General features: G+C 34.4%; 2 protein-coding genes across 3 annotated transcripts; both read left to right on the plus strand.

Moving 5' to 3' along the window:
* Positions 1-1610: 1610 nt before the first annotated feature.
* On the plus strand, positions 1611-8843 carry LOC107803058 (glutamate--glyoxylate aminotransferase 2). Of its 2 annotated transcripts, none has more exons than XM_016626654.2 (14): positions 1611-1921; positions 3140-3339; positions 3898-3963; positions 4046-4163; positions 4709-4790; positions 4880-4967; positions 5135-5293; positions 5676-5849; positions 5947-6078; positions 6928-6993; positions 7148-7212; positions 7844-7935; positions 8022-8178; positions 8543-8843. In XM_016626654.2, exons 2-14 carry the CDS (start codon positions 3223-3225, stop codon positions 8670-8672), a joined length of 1446 nt encoding a protein of 481 aa, XP_016482140.1. In that variant the 5' UTR covers positions 1611-1921; positions 3140-3222; the 3' UTR covers positions 8673-8843. The 2 variants fall into 2 exon arrangements, with proteins under 2 accessions (XP_016482140.1, XP_016482142.1); XM_016626656.2 differs by lacking the exon at positions 1611-1921 and adding an exon at positions 1951-2011.
* A 9654-nt stretch (positions 8844-18497) lies between these two features.
* LOC107803056 (cyclin-dependent protein kinase inhibitor SMR6-like) lies at positions 18498-18836 on the plus strand. Its single transcript, XM_016626653.2, has one exon. The coding sequence runs from the start codon at positions 18498-18500 to the stop codon at positions 18834-18836; it is 339 nt and encodes a 112-aa protein (XP_016482139.1).
* Positions 18837-22067: the final 3231 nt, after the last annotated feature.

Here is a 22067-nt window from a genome sequence, read left to right on the forward strand (position 1 = left end):
AATGTTATGTTAGAAGGACTATTTTGGTGAACTTGCAACAAGAAGCGTCGATGGTTTGAAATACAAATTAGAATATGCATCAAATAACTTATTGTGAAATCATGATAGATTACATTTACCCCCTACTAATGAGTGGAAGGGTTTTTAAATTTTTGACTTAATAGAATCAGTTCCATACTAAGCTAAGGACACTTTTATCTTCAGGTAATGAATGTGTATAATTACTGATTATTGTAATTAACTCGCCATCTTGAGCAGAGGTTGGTGGATAATATTTGCTATTTTGCTAGGACTATCCAACTTTACAACGGACAAGTTAATTTCATCCTCTCAAAGGTTGAATACTTTTATTCACGTGACTACCGTGCCACATAGAACAACACGGCACATATGACATAACCAGCGTCCAGCGAGCTGTTATGCATGGAGCCAGGTCACTTAGCTTGCCCAACTACAGCACAATTACAAAGAACAAGGAAAAGAAAGATAAAGTACTTTAACAATGGATATGACCGTCAGTATTTTTCTTAATGAACTTGTGTAAATCATATAATAAAGTATTTCTATCTTTTATCAATATAAATACCGGATAACTTTACCTATTAAGCTTAAGCAAATATAAGAAAATTATCTAACATTTTTTTGTCTCGTTTTTTCATAATTTTCACCAAGTTCATTGATAGTTACGTCATAAAATGACACATGCTAGTCAGTTTTCGGACTGATAATTGAAAAATAATCAGCGTTTGTAAAATTATTAAAAAATAGCCACTTTTTTGCTGATACACAGAAAGTTCCAGCATAATATGCTGGATTATGGAGCTCTTGCGTATAAACTTCCAGCATATTATGTTAGAACTCCAGCATATTATGCTGGAATCTCATATGTAAAAAATTCGAACCCCAGCATATTATGCTGAAATTTTTCCCAATTTTTAAGGATATTTTTATTTAAATTTTATCTTTATATGAAAATGTGGCTAAATTTTAATTATTTTTTAAACTGTAGCTATTTTTCATTATTGATGGGCTTATAAAATAACTGCATTTGAAAGTCCTTAACTTTCTTAACCTCTTACAAACCAAAATTACACGTTGGGTTTAGCTCAAAAGAAGGAAGCTGTTGCATATTGGGCCTAATATAGCCCACCAAAACTGAGGCTCAACCAAATTCAAGCACTTGTATCATTACAAGTCACCGTAGTGGTTAGCCATCTGCAGTCCACAAGACTTACCTTTTTCCTTTTGTCTTAAATACACGTAATCTCAATTTCAATTCAACAATTTTGTCTTCATTTTTTTCCCAATATAATTTTGTTATCGTGATTATGCAGCTTTTGGCCGTTTCTCTTGGGGTCGTTTGGTTACAATTGATAATTTGGCCCTTTTTCTTGGGGTCAATTGGTTATTAGAATTAGGATATTAATTCCGATATAAAATTTAAAATTATATTTATTTCGTATTTGGCTGTTGGTACTAATTAAAATCAGTATATACTATTTTATATTAAAATTTTGATATGTTATTTATCTTTGTTCCGAACAAAACGACCCTAGTTTAGTAATTAGTAATAGAAAAAGTAAAATTGTCGTTGGCAAAATGAGGGCGACATCAATATCAAGAACCAAAACCACAACTCTATAGTTTGAAGCAGCACCACGATTTGCTTTATCTCCAAACTTGTGATTGAATAATAAAGTTCAAAAATCTAATGTACAGAATAATCCATTCTACCAATTGTTCAGTGGTTGTGGTTTCGCCTTGGAATTTATGTCTTGACACTTGGCCACATATACACATATTATAAAATTATCCTATTTGGCTCACACCCAAAACAATTGCACTTCTCATTTTCACTTCAAACAGAATTGACTGACTTCTGAGTTCTGCACCAGGGCTCAGACAACACTTGGCTCTAACTGTAAGCGATCCCCCTTTTTAAGTTCCTCTTGAAGTTGTTTTTTTATTATTTAAAATAAACCCATTTCGTGAAAACTTGGGGGTTCTATATGTGAGAGTCCAATACTTTTAAGCTTCGTAACAAAATTTTATGTTTTTTATAAAGATGGGTATTTAAAGATTTTGTTTATTTTTGTGATTCTGCCTATTCTTTGTGTGTTCTGTTGATGTTTAATTGGCTTGAAAAAGAATGCTTACGTACAAAGATTTTTGTCTTTCTTCTATGTATACTGGAGGTTTTAGTGTCATCTTTCTTGATTTCGTCGTGTTGTGAATGTGTGATTGATTTCTCATGCGTTCATATCTAATACTTCTGCATAAAACAGCTTTTTTTTAGGAGTTTTATTGGCTACTATTTGTTTCTTCAAAGAGTTTGTTAAATTCTGTTTTTTATAACGGTGGTGTTGGCCAGCTTGGGCGCACTTTACTATTCCACATTGCTGCCTCCGACCAGCATATGTGTTGGGTAACTCTGCCCACTAAGGTTTAGGCAGATGCAAATAAATCGCCTCGCGTCTTTTGTTGTAAACCGGGGCAAAGCTGCCCTTGTACAACGAGAGTCAATTGACACCTCTTTGCCAAAAAAATACTGTGTAGATAGGTCAATTTTATAAAAATCTATATATACTATATGTTGAATCCCTTCGCATACTTCACGTGTTTACTTCTTTATAATTTGAATTACCTTAGTGAAAAATCTGGTTGTGCTACTGTTTTTCAACCCTGGCCTTAAGGTCTGCACCCACTTTATTAACCATTAGGTCCAGCCTTGAGTGCGCGTTTGTTAAATTTTGTAAAAGGTCTCTGTTATGATACTCAGTGAATGCAGATTTTGATTTAGGCGTGTGTGGTCACGTGCATTGTTGTTTTGCCAGTTCCCAGCTCATACTATTACAGTTTCCTTTTCAATTTCTATTGTTTCTAAAATTGAAAGCATGGACCTACTGATAGATTGTCCATACATTATATGTAACTCTATTGCCACTTTTCTTGCGCATAATAATTTTTGATCGCATTTGGGGTTTTTATATCGGGAAGTTGTGGTATTATAATCAATGGGCTGAGCATTATGGTCAACGGAGTATCAAGTGATATGTTTAATCTTTTTGGTTTTTGATTTCGTGTTGCTTTGCAGTCATTGTTCCTTTTTACTGCTTATAGTTTCTTCCTATAATTGTAGGTTTTGAGCTAAGCTGCTAGACTGCCGGTACGGGCAACACTTTCTTTGGAATTTGAACAAAGAGAAAACTCTAATTCCTTATAATGTCTTCTAAGCCATTAGACTATGACAATCTGAATGAAAATGTGAAGAAGTGCCAATATGCTGTCAGGGGTGAGCTTTACCTTCGAGCTTCTGAGCTTCAGAAGGAAGGCAAAAAGGTATAAGTAGTCAACTTATTCATATCTTTTTCCTATAAGAGATTCTACATGGTGACATTTTAAAATAGGTATTATTGTCTATTTACCCTCTTTCAGTCACTCATAGTTCAACGTTCCAGCATGCACTAGGATTATTATCTATTAGACCATTATAATCAGGGAACTATAAGCAAACTTTAGGCAATTGGAAAGATTCTAAACATTGATTAAGTCATCTGTATAGAGCATGAATTGTTGCCAAAACCTATTTGAATCCCACGGAAATTCATGAACTTGAAATTCATCATCTAAACAATCCTGATCTAGTATGTTGAGACAGTACATGCTCTTCTGACATGATGTCACCATTGAACGATTTATACATTAATACTGATTAATCTATTCCAGAGTCCTCTGTACCAGGAAGAATTATCTAAGTCCTAATATTTTTTGGGAATCGTTTGAATGAAGACCATTTAGTGGCATATAACTGGGAAAACACGTCAAAGCATCACGTATCTCTTATTTAATTCATCCGAAGCACGTGTATACTATTTCATTATTCCTCTTATTCTGCAGATCATCTTTACCAATGTTGGTAATCCCCATGCTCTTGGACAGAAGCCACTGACATTTCCTCGCCAGGTTTGTCGCATTTGCTGAATGCCTGTTCTATAAGATGCTTGAGGTTTTGGTACATGTATAAACTTTGGACTCTATATTTCAGGTCATTGCTCTGTGTCAAGCTCCATTTCTACTGGATGATCCTAACGTGGGATTCTTATTCCCTGCTGATGCAATTGCAAGGGCTAAACATTATCTTGCAATGACTTCTGGAGGTCTAGGTATCCTTCTCAGATAACCTTTAATTGTTGGATTGCACCTTCTTGTGCTATCACTCTCTTTCTCCTCTCTTCCTTTCATGTCAGAAGTTATTCATTTCTTTATTTTCTTTTTGTATTTTAATGATTTTCATATTTTTGTTTTACCTTTTACTCTTTGGTCCTGCTTATAGTTTGTCCATTGTGTTTGTGAAATCTACAATCTTCCTGATGAGAAGCATTGGTGTTATTTCACGTGTAACTGCTTTAGTCTCTGTAATTTCTTATATGCTAAAGGACTACCAACTTTTTATCCCTTGGGAGGTGATAGTTGGAGTGTAACTTCGGAACTGTTGATATTAGGGGTTATGAAATTATCCCTTCCTCGATGCACAAAAGCTAAATTAGACTACAGCCACTTGACTTTGTAGCTGAAATCCCTGTCTCACTATTGATCTGTGCTCTTGTTATTGCACTCAATTCCAAGCAATATAAATGATTTTGGCACAGTTTTGTGACAGTAACTTTTTAGCTACGGAATGATGTATTCTATATTGCTGGTCAATTAGGTGCTTACAGTGACTCCCGTGGCACTCCTGGTGTAAGGAAAGAAGTTGCAGAATTCATTGAGAAACGTGATGGATATCCAAGGTTATAAATTGCTCTATCCATTTTACTGTCTGGTTTGATTTCTTCAATTTGATTCTTGAACTGACAGTAGTAGTTATTTTGTTTGACAGTGATCCAGAACTCATATTTCTCACAGATGGTGCTAGCAAAGGTGTGATGCAGATCTTGAATACTGTCATTCGCGGCCCAAGTGATGGGGTAATTGATAATTTGATATGAATAGCACGGATTTCCTCTTCATATTCTCTTTCTGTCTCCCTTCATATATCTGGTTTTAACTTAAATAGTTCCTTCTTTTAGCACCTCCTGGTCCTATGTTTTACATGCATTATCATATTTTTTAATGAGTGCGTATTTGTTGCTAGATATTGGTCCCTGTTCCCCAGTATCCGCTATACTCTGCTTCAATACAATTATTAGGGGGTTCTCTTGTGCCATACTACCTTGAAGAGACTGCAAACTGGGGTCTTGATGTTAATGACCTTCGCCAATCAGTTGCACAGGCACGATACAAGGGAATAACTGTGAGTTTGCTGTGCTTCTGCTTTCATATATATGCAGACAAACATGATGTGTGTGTGAATTCTGAGTATGGTTCACTGAAATTCACTTTTATTAGCAGCTTTTAGGCTTGGTGGACATTAAGCACACGTAAGGTTCACTGAAATTCAGTTTTATTAGCAACTTTTAGGCTTGGTGGACGTTACGTAAGACTGAATACTAGAAATATTTTCAGAAACAGGCAAAACTTAAAACCTATTCTATGGGGACTGATTCCTTTTACCCACACAAACATTTGGATAATGCTGCAAATAAAGGCTGAACTACTTTTCGCTTTTGATATCTTAAAGCATCTTGTGTTTGTATTTTTAATTAGCCATACATTTTTTTTTTGTTTCTGCCTAGGTACGGGCTATGGTGATTATAAACCCTGGAAATCCCACTGGACAATGTCTTAGTGTGGCAAATCTTAAGCAAATAATTCAATTCTGTCACCAAGAGAGTTTAGTATTACTTGGAGATGAAGTTTATCAGCAAAACATTTACCAAGATGAGCGCCCCTTCATAAGTGCAAGAAAGGTACATGTGCTAAATTTCTGCTTAACGAATTTAGTAACCTACCAGTATCTTCAGATCCTACAATACTCATTTCAAATGTTATTCACCAAATATGAAGGTTTTGTTGGATATGGGCCCACCTATAAGCAAGGAGCTTCAGCTTGTTTCATTTCACACTGTCTCCAAAGGATATTGGGGTGAATGTGGACAGCGTGGAGGATACTTTGAGATGACCAACATTCCTCCAAAGGTTTGTCTTTTGCTTCCAATTCAAACTGTAGGGATAGGAATATAATAGATAATTCTTGCTTTTAGTAAAGTGCTTATCCCTCGGTGCCAAGTTGTGTGTCGTGGTTTACATAAGCAAAACTCTTGTAGTGATAGTGAAAAATGTCGTGATCTGAAGACAAGTTTTACTGGGGGGTGCCGTAGTAGGCTTTTCTTTGTAGTGTGCATAGATGACTCATTTTCACATTTTGGGAAAGTCTTAAAAGGCTTACATTCTCAAAATCAATGTGGATTAGCTAAAAAAAGAATAGAAAGAAAATGGATGATCCATTTATGAGATACCAACTAGTTGGATTAAGACTTAGTTGTTGTTAGCACACTCAATTTAGGTTCAGCGTTTGGCAGGAGCTTTATAAGTCTAGTTAAAGACTTGTATGCCAGTGTAAAAGGGGTGAGATTTACAATATTACTAGCTCTAGATAACCCTGATGCCTTGAAACAGAAATTGTTATATTGGAACCAAAAAGGCCCCGAATAGGGCAGGGTGGATAGAGATGATTTGTATCCCCATAACTAGTTTAGGATTGAGACATGGTTCGTCAATTGATTAGAATAATTTGAAAGAGATTAGATTGGATCATTTAAGTGGACACCATTTCGTACTATTCACAATGGTGTAGTTCATTGTTATCTTTTTAAAAAAAAAGCTATTCACAAGGGTATACGTTATGAAACTTCATGGTCATATTATAGTCTGACAATGTAAGTTTTTCTTGGATTTGGACTTTATGTACCTAACACAGCTTTTTTGGTATTGGAGTCTATGTACCTAAGACAGAGCCTTTCCTTTTTTCGCATTTGATGTTTGCAGTCTGTCGAAGAAATATACAAGGTTGCTTCAATATCGCTCAGTCCCAATGTACCTGGACAGATATTTGTAAGTCAATTTTCACTTGTCTCCTCTGGATAATCTTAATTTGCTTTAAACTGAGCAACATCTTATTTCCAATACCAATCCAATATGTTAGCTCCAGTTTGCCCTGTTCAATTCACATCTGACAAGAAATGTCCCGTTCCTTTGTATCTTACAGATGGGACTAATGGTAAACCCCCCTAAACCTGGAGATATCTCATATGACCAATATGTCAGAGAGAGGTATGACTTCTGACATCAGTCCTTGATGAAATTCTTGAACTTCTTTTAAGGAATTTAGATATTGACCCAAAAAAAAAAAAAACTTCATCCTTTTCGATGGATTTTGGATATGGACTTTTAAACTAATTGGTCCCTGAGTTGCTCTTATCTTTGAACTAGTGAGTTCTAAAGAAGTTTAAAGTTATAAATACATCTGTGACTTTAATAATGCATTAGTATGAGAACATTCATATAAGCAGAACCATTAGAATTTCTATGGTCATTCGAACTTTGTCAAAAGAATGCACTTCTCCCCAACATAACTCCCAGCATTACAATTACCTGGGGGTCATTGATCACATTGCAACTTCATGTTTACTCCTAATCGTCTGGAGTCACGTACACTGAATTAAAGTAGCTGGGGATTAAAGTCACAAGCAGCACAATTCACCGCTTTTTCTTCTTGTCTTTTGGAAAAAATGGATTTATATCATTATCTTTCTACTGTTATCGAGGATTTGAAACACTTGTAAATCTACTGCTTAATTTAATTTTTTCTTTTTCTCTCTTTTGGTAATCTGTATCATCTTTCCGCACATACAGAAACACTTTCTCGCTTTTGGCGATGAATACTAGTTTATTCTGATTGCAGTAAGGGTATCCTCGAGTCATTAAGGAAGAGGGCACACATGATGACTGATGGTTTCAACAGCTGCAGAAATGTTGTTTGTAATTTCACTGAAGGCAAGTCAACAGCTCACTGGATCTAGTTCTTGTGTTCTATCAATGCCAAATGAGCTCCCACTAACTTTCTGAGGAAATCTTTTCAGGTGCAATGTATTCTTTCCCACAAATACGACTGCCTCCAAGAGCAATTGAGGCTGCAAAGAAGCTTGGGAAAGTTCCCGACGTGTTCTATTGTCTCAGGCTGTTGGAAGCGACTGGCATCTCCACTGTCCCTGGTTCAGGATTTGGTCAAAAGGAAGGGTGAGTTTATTATCCTATCCATTCGCAAACCTTTTCAGAACCAAAATGCCCTTATATTCATTACATACCTCAGCTATCTCAGAAACTCCCTTCTCTCGGGTTTCCTTCACTTAATTAGCTGTTAAACCTCAATTGCCCCTCAGTATGTTTTAAGCCGTTGCAGCAGGTAACCTACATTATTTTTCAAGTTACTGACCCCACTTATTATGGACGGTTACATATAGTTGTTTTATAGATGAACTGATAGTGTTAAAATTCTTTCACACTGTCAGTGTGCAGAAGTTAAACTCTATCGTAAACCACTTATAGCTTCTTATGTGGGATATTGTAAGTTTTGGGCTCAAAGATAAGCGTGTGTGTGTAGGGTGTTCCACCTAAGGACAACCATATTGCCAGCTGAAGAAGACATGCCTGCAATAATGTCAAGTTTCAAAAAGTTCAACGATGAGTTCATGGAGCAATATGAAGACCACAGAGGCTATTCCAGGATGTAAAAGGAGTATTTATTGTATATTGTTTTACAATTACTTCAATTCTCATAAACAAAAAAATTATTGTACACTACTTGACCGTAACATTTTCCTTTCCCCCCTCTATTTAGCCTTCATTTATGTTATATAAGACTTATTAGATATACTTTGTGGTGTATAGATTTGCTTCATAAATTTTCCATGTCCATTCTGCATTTAATTGAATTAAGATAGTAATTAAGACCATATTAAAACCTCGTTGACTTTAAATATTGATGGTAGTACTACGTATACTTTTGTAGACCGTCTCCTTTCGTTAACTCTATTTTTCAGCATCATGGAAGTGAGATGGATTCAAATTAATAGACCATAAAATAAATTTTCTTCTTAAATCCAAAAGGTTTTTTGGGAAATTCATCTAAATTGAATACAGTATTAATTTGTCGAAGTCCGGAAAATTCTGAATTTAACATGGATACTAATATACATTCGTGTGTAGGACCCAAAACTAAGCAGTCCAAATCCTGCCCCTTCTATATATGTAAGGAAACTGAAATAAATCTAAATTTAGGTGAAATTTTTGTATCTGCAGTCAAAAGTTCATGTATGAGCCTCTTTGGACAACCTTTTCCAATCATAAAAGCACTTTTTTTTCAACAAAATTTTTTTTTTTTTTAAAAGTTGAAGTGTTTGGCCAAGCTTTTGGAAGAAAAAAAGTGTTTTTGAAGAGAAACAGAAAAAAATAGCTTCTCCCCGTAAGTACTTTTTTGAAAAACACTTTTGAGAAAAATACACTTAGAAACACTTTTTAAAACCTTGGCCAAACACTAATTGCTACTCAGAAGTGCCTTTCAAATTAATTAGCCAAAAACAAACTGCTTTTCATTGAAAGTACTTTTGAGAAAAACACTTTTAAGAAAAAATATTTCTCAAAATAAACTTATTTTAGAAGCTTGGCCAAACAAGCTAAGGTTAGACTATGTTATATATATGATTTAGTGATTTTTATTTTGTAAATAAACAATAAAAGAGACTTTCTTGATACTTTTGGAAGTTATGTTTTTTAGAAATAACCTTCATGGTTTCTTTTTAGCTAGGTACATATTATTGGGATTTTAAGCTTGTGTAGCTTAAAGAGGGTGAATGGGAAATGGAGGAAAAATGAAATATTTGAGTTTGCCCTCCTTGGCAAAGGGACATTGTCCCATATTGGAGGAAGAAAAGGCTTTTGATGAGTATATATATAATTGCTCTTCTTCTAGCTCTTAAAGAGTTAAGAAGAAGGCAAGCCTCACGCCGCCGTCGTCGTCGTCGCTCGCTTGCATCTGGATAAGTAAGTTTCCCTTTGAACTTTCCGTAGTGAACTTATATCGGATATACTCGGTCAATCGATAGATTTGATATCTTTGAACCGTCGAGCTTTGTTGTATACCTAGACAACATAAGTCACACAATCAATCCTTAACCATCTATGGTTCTCACGGTTGTGTTCGTTTCAGCCATGAACACCGCCTGGTTTCATGAGTGCTTAGAGAATGAGCCTTTACTTTCATTCCCCTTGAAGCGGCTTACACTTCACACTCACATAGGTGATTTCTAAACGTGTAATCCTATAGACACACTATTTGGTCATATCCTGCCAGACTTAGCAAATCATTAAAAACCTTTAAGCTTTGTTCACTCATCAAAAAGCCTTAATGCTTTACCTCGATTCATTCATAACTTTGTTTGATCTCTTTGAACCTAGCTCGTAGGATCTCCAGTCTGCTAGGTAGAGTTACCGCCATGATGACTTATCCTAGACCTTAACCCCATTCCCTTTGATGATCTTTCAACTGCCTCTCTAGATGGGCCTTTTGTAAGTGGATCTGACACGTTATCTCTTGACTTTACGTAGTCAATTGTGATAACACCACTAGAGAGTAGTTGTCTAACGGTATTGTGTCTCCGTCGTATATGACGAGATTTTCCGTTATACATAACGCTCCCTGCCCTACCTATTGCCGCTTGACTATCACAATGTATACAAATAGGTGCCATAGGTTTGGGCCAAAATGGAATATCTTTCAAGAAATTCCGGAGCCATTCAGCTTCTTTACCGGCCTTATCTAAAGCTATAAATTCAGATTCCATTGTAGAGCGGGCGATACATATTTGTTTGGATGATTTCCAAGACACTGCTCCACCCCCAATTGTGAAAACATATCCACTCGTGGATTTAACTTCAGATGATCTAGTGATCCAATTTGCATCACTATATCCCTCGATCACAGAGGGATATTTGTTAGAATGCAAAGCGTAATTTTGGGTATGTTTGAGATACCCCAAAACTCGTTTCATCGTCATCCAATGTATGTGATTGGGATTACTTATAAACCGACTCAGCTTACTAATAGCACATGCTATATCTGATCGCGTACAATTCATGATATACATCAAACTTCCCAATACTCTTGCATAGTCCAGTTGTGAGTCACTTTCACCTTCATTATTTTGAAGTGCATAACTCACGTCAATTGGAGTCTTGGCAATTTTGAAATCCAAATACTTAAACTTGTCAAGTACCTTTTCAATGTAGTGAGACTGTGATAATGCTAGACCTTGTGGAGTCTTGTGAATTCTGATTCCTAAGATCACATCAGCAACTCCTAAGTCTTTTATATCGAATTTGCTAGCCAACATGCGCTTAGTCGCATTTATATCTGCCATGTTTTGCTCATTATCAACATGTCATCAACATATAAACAAATAATGACTTCATGACCTGGAGTATTTTTAATGTAAACACATTTGTCGCACTCGTTGATTTTAAACTCACTTGCCAATATTGTTTGGTCAAATTTGGCATGCCATTGTTTTGGTTTTAAGTCCATAAAGCGACTTAACAAGTTTGCACACTTTCTTTTCTTTACCAGGAACCACAAAACCCTCAGGTTGTTCAATGTAAATCTCTTCCTCTAATTCTCCATTTAAGAAAGCTGTTTTAACATCCATTTGATGGATTTCAAGACCATACACGACCGCTAGTGCCACTAACACCCTAATAGATGTTATCCTCGTTACTGGCGAGTAAGTGTCAAAGTAATCAAGGCCTTCCTTTTGTCTATAACCTTTGACAAGAAGTCTTGCCTTATATTTGTCAATAGTGCCATCAGCTTTCACTTTCCGTTTAAAGATCCATTTCGAACCTAAAGGCTTATTTCGCGGAAGAAGATCTATCAATTCCCATGTATGGTTATCCAAAATTGATTGAATCTCATTATTGACTGCCTCTTTCCCAAACGCTGAATCAGAAGATGACATAGCTGCTTTAAAAGTTTGAGGCTCATTTTCAAGCAAGAATGTCACAAAATCTGGTCTAAAGGAAGTAGATGTTCTTTGACGTTTGCTACGCCTTGGATCTTCTATACTTGTAGTATTTTCCTTTGGTTCTTCCCACGGTCATTTAGGTCTTTCACTTAACGACTCACATTCAATTTTATATGGATAGATGCTTTCAAAGAATTCAGCATTATCTGATTCCATTACCGTATTAACGTGAATTTCGGGATTATCGGATTTATGAACCAAAAACCGACATGCTTTACTGTTTGTAGCATATTCAATGAAAATGCAATCAACAGTTTTTGGTCCAATTTTAACCCTTTTAGGTAAAGGAACTTGTACCTTTGCTAGACACCCCCACACTTTGAAATATTTCAAGTTGGGTTTTCTTCCTTTCCATTTTTCATATGGAATAGATTGTGTTTTGCTGTGGGGTACTCTGTTGAGTATTCGGTTAGCTGTAAGGATAGCTTCGCCCCACAAACTTTGCGGTAATCCGGAACTTATTAATAAAGAACTCATCATTTCCTTTAATGTCCGATTTTTCCTTTTCACAATTCCATTGGATTGAGGTGTGTAAGGTGCAGTAGTTTGATGGATAATTCCATATTTCGAACATATTTCTGCAAACAGAAATTCATATTCTCCACCCCTATCACTTCTAATCATTTTGATCTTTTTATTCAATTGATTCTCCACTTCATTCTTGTATTGCTTAAATGCTTCAATTGCTTCATCCTTTCTATTAAGCAAATAAACATAACAATATCGAGTGCAATCGTCAATAAAAGTAATAAAATACTTTTTCCCACTTTGAGATGGTGTCGACTTCATATCATAAATGTCAGTATGAATTAAGTCTAAAGGATTTGAATTCCTTTCAATAGACTTATAAGGATGTTTTACAAACTTAGACTCAACACATATTTGACATTTTGATTTATTACACTCTAATTTAGGCAATACTTCTAAATTAATTAACTTCCGCAAGGTTTTGTAATTGACATGTCCTAAACGAATATGCCATAAATCATTTGACTCCAATAAATAAGAAGAAGTTAAAATTTTATTCATACTATCAACAACCATTACATTTAGTTTGAAGAGGCCCTCTGTGAGGTAGTCCTTTCCAACATACATTTCATTCTTGCTTACAACAACTTTATCAGAAACAAATACACATTTGAATCAAATCTTAACAAGCAAAGAAATAGAAACTAAATTCTTCCTAATAGTAGGAACATGAAGAACGTTGTTGAGCGTTAACACCTTGCTGGAAGTCATCTTCAGGAATATCTTCCCATAACCTTCATTCTTGGCTGTTGCAGTATTTCCCATGGAAATCTCTTCTTCGGGACCAGCAGTAGAGTAAGTCGCAAATGCTTCCTTGACAGCACAAACATGTCGAGTGGCTCTAGAGTCAATCCACCACTCATTCGGATTTCTAACTAGGTTGCATTCCGAAAGCATTGCACACAGATCATCAATGTCATCATTCTTCTCCACTATGTTGGCCTGTCCCTTCTTCTTATACTTTTTCGGGAGATGACAATCAGGGGCTTTGTGACCGATTTTTCCATAATTGTAGCAGCTGCCCTTGAATTTCTTTTTGTTCTACTCCTTAGTCTGTCCAGAAGACCTCTTTCTCTTCTTACTTTTTGGAGCAGTCTCCTCAACGATATTAGATCCCATGATCGTTAAATTTCCACGAAGCTTCTTCTCGGCTGTTTTTTTGTCTTCCTCAATCTTGAGACGAATCACAAGATCTTCCAACTTCATTTCTTTGCGCTTGTGCTTAAGATAGTTCTTGAAATCTCTCCACGAAGGAGGCAATTTTTCAATCATTGCAGCCACTTGAAATGCTTCATTTACGACCATACCTTCAGCAATAAGGTCATGAAAAATAAGTTGAAGCTCCTGAACTTGGGTTCCAACAGTTTTGCTGTCTATTATTTTATAGTCTAGAAACTTGGCAACCACGAACTTCTTCAAGCATGCATCTTCAGTCTTGTACTTCTTCTCAAGTGCGTCCCATAATTCTTTCAAAGTATTCATCGCACTGTACACATTGTACAAGTCATCCTCTAAAGCGCTTAAGATATAGCCTTTGCAAAGAAAATCTGCCTGCTTCTACGCCTCAACAATCATGAATTTCTCGTTGTCCGGCATATCCGCAGCAGGCACTGGAGGTTCTTCACTAGTGAATTTATGCATACCAAGTGTGGTAAGCCAGAAGAACACCCTTTGCTGTCATCCTTTGAAGTTGGCTCCGAAAAATTTCCCCGGTTTCTCTGCCGGTGGAACAGCAGTCCGGCTTGACGAGGCTATCGTCGTTGCCGCAACAGTCGCAGAAGAATTTCCGTTATCAATTGCCATTTCTCACTGTAAACATTAAATTTTGACATATGCCCATTGGAGCTTTTGCGGAGAAGGTGGAGCAAATTTACTATATCATCCAAAATTAGGCCAAGGTGGAGATTTGTAATATGGCCATTATTTTGTCAAATGGAGTCCATCTCACATAAGCATAAGCATCTTTGCAAAGTGTAGACTTTGTTGGCAATATTCTTTGGGACCCAAAAATATTGCATTGTGTGTTGGACATCATTTGCACAAGTTGTATCTCTTCTTTTACACCTAAGAGGTCAAGACTTTTTTGCCTATAAAAGGGAAGGTCATTAGTTCATTTTAGACACACCAACAAGACTTGTCTTCAATTCTTGTTTTTTTCTTTCTTTCTTTATTAAGGGTGTTTTGTATGAGATTTAGTGTTGGGAAGCACTTGTGTGAACCCTTTCTTTGGAGTGATCTTGTGAGGTTATTCTCTTAGGGTATTTGGGATTAATTAGAGTGTTTACTCTAATTTTGTACTCTCTTTTGTACTCTTATTGTTATAGTAAATTGCTCCTCTCCGCTTGTGGACGTAGGTCACTTTGACCGAACCACGTTAAATTTGTGTCTTCTTTATCTACTTTAATTGTCGTTGTTATCAACTTTCATTGTCTTTGTTATTTTCATTATACCGTTGTTTGGCTAAATTCCGCACTACTCGGGTTTCCGATCCTAACAAATTAGTATCAGAGTCGGATCTAACCGGGTTAGTTTCAATAGCCAAAATGACTCTAACAAAGACCTATGTTGAGAAATTTGACCGAAGTGCAAACTTCGGAATGTGGCAATTAAAGATGGAAGCTATCCTAATTCAGGATGGCTTGGACTTGGCGTTGCAAGAAAAGGAGAAGAAGTCGGATAAAATGACGGACGAGGAGTTTGCCATCATAGACAAAAAGGCAAAAGCAGGTATCATTTTAAATCTCTCAAATGAGGTTTTACGTGAAGTTTCTGTAGAAACCACAGCTAAAGGCATGTGGAAAAAATTAAAAACCTTATATATGAAGAGGACGGTAGAAAATAGACTTTACCTGAAGCAGAAACTTTATACAATTCGTATGGGTGAAGGTACCTCTATTCTCTCTCATTTTGACACCTTTGATTCCATTCTTATGGATTTGAGTAATATAGATGCTGAAATTAAAGATGAGGATCAAGCCGTGTTACTGCTTTGTTCTCTACCCCCATCTTTAAAGCATATAAGAGATACTATGCTTTATGCAAAGGATAATATCTCTTATAAGGATATTAAATCTATCTTAACATCAAAAGAACAGATAGATAGTGATATTACTGGGGAAGCTAGTGAAACTCAAGCGGAAGTTGGCTTGTTTGTTAGGGGCAAATCCGACTCCAATTCCAGATACAATAATTTAGAGTGTCGCTATTGTCATAAGAAAGGTCACAATATCTCTGAATGCTATAAACTGAAAAATAAAGAAAAGCACAAAGAAAGAAAAAATGAGCACAAAAATACTGACACCGCCGAAGCTAGTGTAGCAACTGATGAGATTGAGGGAACTATATTTTTAGCAACTGAAACTAGTTTCAGATTAGACAATGAGTTAATTTTAGATTCCGGTTGTTCATATCATATGTGTCCTAGCAATGACTTGTTTTCTACATATGATTCAGTTGCAGGTGGAGTTGTCCAATTGGGTAACAATGTTACTTGTAACGTTATTGGCAAAGGTACAATTCGGGTCAGAATGCATGATGATGTGGTAAGAACTCTCACCGATGTTAGATATGTTCCTGAGTTGAAGAAAAATCTCATCTCTCTAGGCACTTTAGAATCCCATGGGTGCAAATTCACTGGTGAAGGTAGAGTTCTGAATTTTTTTCAAGGTGCTCGTTTGATCATGAAAGCACACAGATCTGGTTCGTTGTATACTTTATTGGGATCCACTGTTATAGGCCCTACTACAGTTTCGGTATCAGACAATTTGTCTGATTTTGATGACATTAAATTTTGACATATGCCCATTGGGGCTTTTGCGGAGAAGGTGGAGCAAATTTACTATATCATCTAAAATTAGGCCAAGGTAGAGATTTATAATATGGCCATTATTTTGTCAAATGGAGTCCATCTCACATAAGCATAAGCATCTTTGCAAAGTGTAGACTTTGTTGGCAATATTCTTTGGGACCCAAAAATATTGCATTGTATGTTGGACATCATTTGCACAAATTGTATCTCTTCTTTTATACCTAAGAGGTCAAGACTTTTTTGCCTATAAAAGGGAAGGTCATTAGTTCATTTTAGACACACCAACAAGACTTGTCTTCAATTCTTGTTTCTTCCTTTCTTCCTTTATTAAGGGTGTTTTGTATGAGAGTTAGTGTTGGGAAGCACTTATGTGAACCCTTTCTTTGGAATGATCTTGTGAGGTTATTCTCTTAGGGTATTTGGGATTAATTAGAGTGTTTACTCTAATTTTGTACTCTCTTTTGTACTCTTATTGTTATAGTAAATTGCTCCTCTCCGCTTGTGGACGTAGGTCACTTTGACCGAACCACGTTAAATTTGTGTCTTCTTTATCTACTTTAATTGTCGTTGTTATCAACTTCCATTGTCTTTGTTATTGTCATTACACCGTTGTTTGGCTAAATTTCGCACTACTCGGGTTCCCGATTCTAACATACTGTTTCACAGAAAATGATAAAGTTTTTTATGTTCTTCAAATCGTTTTTATGAATTTCAATACTCTGATGAAGTTTTTTATATCTTCAAATCAGAATAGTAAAATTCAGAAGGAGTAGAAAACCACACAGGTTTTAATCTCCACAAACAAAATACAGAATCTAATAAAATAATTTTCTTAAGAACACACTGTGTATTCAGTGGGCTCGGTTTATTCCTATATTATTTTTCCAGAATTTATTTCGTTAAACAAGTATTACTAACTTTCTGTTTTGTTTATATATTTCAGAAAATTTAATGGTTTAATTATTTATTACATCAATACAGATTTTATAACACATATATAATACGAGTAGGATTAGCAGTGCCAATACTTGTATGTCACAGTGTTTTCTTAACATCAAACGATTTTACTAGTAAGAGACACTTCTATTTTGGACGAATAAAGCTCTATAAACTCTAAACTTACAATACAAATAAAAAAAGTAAGTAATTTTAATTAAGAAATTGGTATTGAGTACTTTTTATGTCTAGAGAGCTAAACTACTATTTCTATTGATATCATATCAAAAAAAAAGTAACTGAACTATGTCTAGAGAGCTCATCTATACAGTAAAATTCATTCTACATAATCATAGAGGTCCAAAGCTTGCACTCAAGAGGAAATACCAAAGTTAAACTGGGATTATAAGCAAATGGTGAAACAATATGTCGTTGTAGAAAACTCTTCTTTCTATTTTATTTTATTTATATTGCAATGGCGTTCGAATAATTCATAGCCGCATAACTTAACTATTATATTGAGTACCTATTATATCTTATTTACACAAATATTGAATAATTCTGTTTACAAAAGTTTCATAATTTGACGGCTGAAAAGAAAGAAAGTAAACTTGCGCTAAGGAATCTAAATAAAGCCAAGACTATCAAATCTTTACTTACTACTACTCACCTTTTTTTTTATTTAAAAAAAGAACACTTTATTCTTTTACTACTGTGACACTGCCCGTGGTCAGGAAATTCTCACGGGCACATTCACTCCTTTTGCTCTCCATGCCTTTAATTAAACCTTTTTTTTTTTTTTTCTAGCTTTTGTTTAGGTCACGGTTTCCCCGAGTTCTTTTTTCTTCCCCCCCCCTATACTATAATTTTTGTTTCTTTAGGCAATGCAAAATTTAGAGTAAAACAAAGGGAACATTAAAAGAACTTGTTTAATCTTCAACTCACATCCTCATTTAATATTCTCTTTCTTCTTCCTCTTCTTCTTTAAATAAAGCTTCCATAGCTTAAAAATCAAGCTCAAAGACCCTTTTCATATCCCTAAAACCCTTTCTTCTCTCTTTCTCTTCAAGATTTTTCCTACTAGAGAGGAGAATATATTCTCTTCCCAATACAAGGGAACACAAGAAATCTTTTTATCTTCTTCCTTTTAACTTTTCATCTTCTATATATACGAGCCCAAAATTTTGATTCTTAAATCAAGTTAATTAATGGGATTTTCCAAAAAGCCAACTAGTCATCATCCAATGGATGGAAATATTAAAGAGTCAGAAACCAAAGGATGGATCATTGCAGGAATTACATTAAGGAGTCCATTGAAGCCCATATTCACAACCAAGAATAAGAACAAACATGTTGAAGAAAAAGAAGAAGAAGAGTTTTCGACTACTCCAACGTACGAAGAATCTAGGTTATCATCTTTAACATGTCCACCTGCTCCTAAGAAGAGAAAAACATCTTCAAGGTGTAACTATAATGGTCATGTTAGGGAGTTGTTTCACCCCCCACTAGACTTGGAAACTGTTTTTATACGCAGAGTTGAATTTTGAATAAAGCACTCACTTAGAAGATGATTAAACTGATTTTATTCTAATTATTTTGTTTTCAGTTTAGTCTCTCTTTCTTATTCAAATTAGTACTTACCAGCTAGCTTCTAATCTTGTTTGGTTTCCACGATTTCGTGTATACAAGGTTCTCTATGTATAAATAAATAAGATGTTAATTTCATCTACGTACCATATTTCTGCCTCGTTTCCACTTTACGTTGAATTAGTGTCTTTCAATTACTATTTCGGCCAGTAACTAATAAGAACTTGACGTCCAAAGTGACATCTCTCCTGTTTTCTATTGACGGTTTTATAATTTATAAGTCGTGCCATTACTTAAATAGTCATTCAACTATTAGAAATTATCTTGTAAAGTCATTATGCCTATAACATTCAGAAGGTCACTCAACCTGATTTCTTAAACTTTTGATTGTCAAATACCTATTTTACCCTTTAAATTATCAATTTTTATCTTTTTTTAATACTTTTTAAATCAACATTATGGATTTACCTATAAAATAAATAAATTTTATTTAAAGATAAAAAATTATTTTCTAGCATATATAATATCGGAATAATAATATAATTGAGCATAATTTTCAAGAATATATAATGTGTATTATAAAAATATCTTTATTTAAACAATTATTTTCTATAGTACGTGTATGGACTATATATTTTAAAATTTTTATTTTCTTTCGTTCTCAATTGTGTAAATAAATTTTTGAGATTTTGATGTTAATATCAAAATTTTTATTACAACCAAATTGTTCTAATTAACTTTCTACTATGCTCAATATTTTATTATTCCAACATTATATATGCTTAAATACTATTTTTATTTTTTTAATTTATAAATAATATTTATTTATTCTAAGGTAAGTCCATAATATAAATTAAAAAGAGAAATTTTAATATTAAAAAGCTAAAAAAATAAAAAGAAGATCAAAGTTGATAATTTAGAGGGTAAAATAGGTATTTGGCGATAAAAAGTTTGACAAATTCAGTTGAGTGACCTTCTGGATACTATAGGCATAGTTAAGTGATTTTGCTGTTACAAACGGAAGAAAAAGACTTTGATAGATAATATCGGATAGTTGAGTGACCATGTGAGTAATGAGCTCGTGTTTTAGTACCAAAAAGGAAAACAAAATTTCGACATTTAATACTTATTAACTACATTTGATAAGCTAAATCAAACGAACTGTTTCTTCTTCACTTCGTTTCTGAAATGGTCCATATTATAACAGCAGCTAGTACTATTTCTCCTTGAGCTTGAAAATGAAGGTAGATACATGCACATGCAAGTCAATACATGTTGAAAAAGACGTTATATACACGCGGATAACGTAAAGATTTTTACACTATCATTAATTATACGGAAAATGTCAAAATATGTTCTTGTACTATACGAAATTAAGCACATTTGCCCTTCGTTAATACTTTAGCTCAAAAATGCCCTTACCGTCACATAGTTGTCCATATATGCCCTTAGAGTCACACAGTTGGCCCATATATGACCTTTTCGAAACGGAATCCACTCAAACTAATTAGCTCTTTCGTTAATTGTATTAAAGTGTATTACAAACACTATTTCCTTTTTATTAATACTTGTGTTTCTTTACCTTTCTCTTTTTTTTCTTCTTTTTTCTTTTCTTCTCTTTTTTTCCCCTTTTTCTTTCTCCCTTTTCCGATTTCCTCCATTGCTGATGTCTTCTCCATTTTCGTCACCAATTTCACTTCACAAAACTCATGAATTCCACTTACTAAGAAAATTCTCCCATAAGGTAATCAAGTTCCAATTTCACTCGCCCTCTAAATAAACGAAATTAAATTATTCCAAAAATTATGGTTTAAACTTTAAAATAATAAAAACATCTCAACCTTTAACAATACTCAAAAAAACAAAATATTTAAATTATTTTCAGAAGGATAATTTAATGATTAAAAGCCCAAAGTTCAAGTTCTAGTGTTATAAATTTGAGTTGTTAGTCTTTTTTCATCTTTTTTCAGCTGGATATTTTTTATTTTTTTATTAACTATGTAAATTAGGGGCGTACATGGAACGGGTTGGTCCGATTTTTATCAAAATCAAACCAAACCAATTATATCGGTTTGGATTGTTCGGTTTTGTTGAATTTTTCGGATTTTTTGTTGCATAAATATTATTTCAATCTTACTTTGTTAAATTTTTTAGAACTAAATATATGTTCAATAAAAATTAAAAAATTGACAAACATATGATCTATTAAAATATTCTTATGGGAGAAATTTCTTAGTAATTGGAATTCATGAATTTTGTCAAGTAAAATTGGTGATGAAAATGGAGAAGATATCAGCAATGGAGGAAATCGGATAAGGTAGAAAGAAAAAGGAAAAAAAAAGAGAAGAAAAGAAAAAAGAAGAAAGAAAAGAGAAAGGTAATGAAAAAAATACTAATAAAAAGGAAATAGTATTTGTAATACACTTAAATACAATTAACGAAAGAGCTAATTACTTTAGGTGGATTCCGTTTCGAAAATGGCATATATGGGCCAACTGTGTGACTCTAAGGGCATATATGGACCAACTATGTGATGGTGAGAGTATTTTTGAGCTAAAGTACTAACGAAGGGCAAATGTGCTCAATTTCGTATAGTACAAGGGCACATTTGGACATTTTTCGTTAATTATAATTTAACCTATTATAGTATATTAAATACTATTTTTATCAAATTATTAATTAATTCAAACTTATCATCTCATAAGTGAGTTGATTATGTAAATATTCTTTTACAATGATTAAACTCATAGTGTGGAAATTGAAACCCCTTTATATATTCTTTCACTTTCTTTTTCCCACAAGGTATGAGATGCTGGGAACAAAACAATAGATGCTTTAAAGCTGATTGAGTATGACAAACCTCTCACATATACAGTAAATTAGCCTTTGATTTGTACTATCTGTCATTATCTTCTTTAGTCTTTATTTATTATCACACATGCACAACAATGACTGCCATTCACTCAACTAGGGCTCTACTCAGTTTAGGGTAATGGGAAGTTTCTCTGTGGTGCTTTTGCCATAATTAAGTTTGAAACCAAAAGACAAATACATATCAAAGAAGAAAAACAAAATACATATCAAAGTGTATGGGCCATTGGATAAGAATCCTAGGTAAACTTATTTTTAAATGCTAATTCATATTTCTTCCCCCTTCACTCTATATAATTCGTTTTTCATTATGTCATATC

The sequence above is a fragment of the Nicotiana tabacum genome, chromosome 24 (genome assembly GCF_000715075.1).
Source record: "Nicotiana tabacum cultivar K326 chromosome 24, ASM71507v2, whole genome shotgun sequence".
Lineage (NCBI taxonomy): Eukaryota > Viridiplantae > Streptophyta > Magnoliopsida > Solanales > Solanaceae > Nicotiana > Nicotiana tabacum.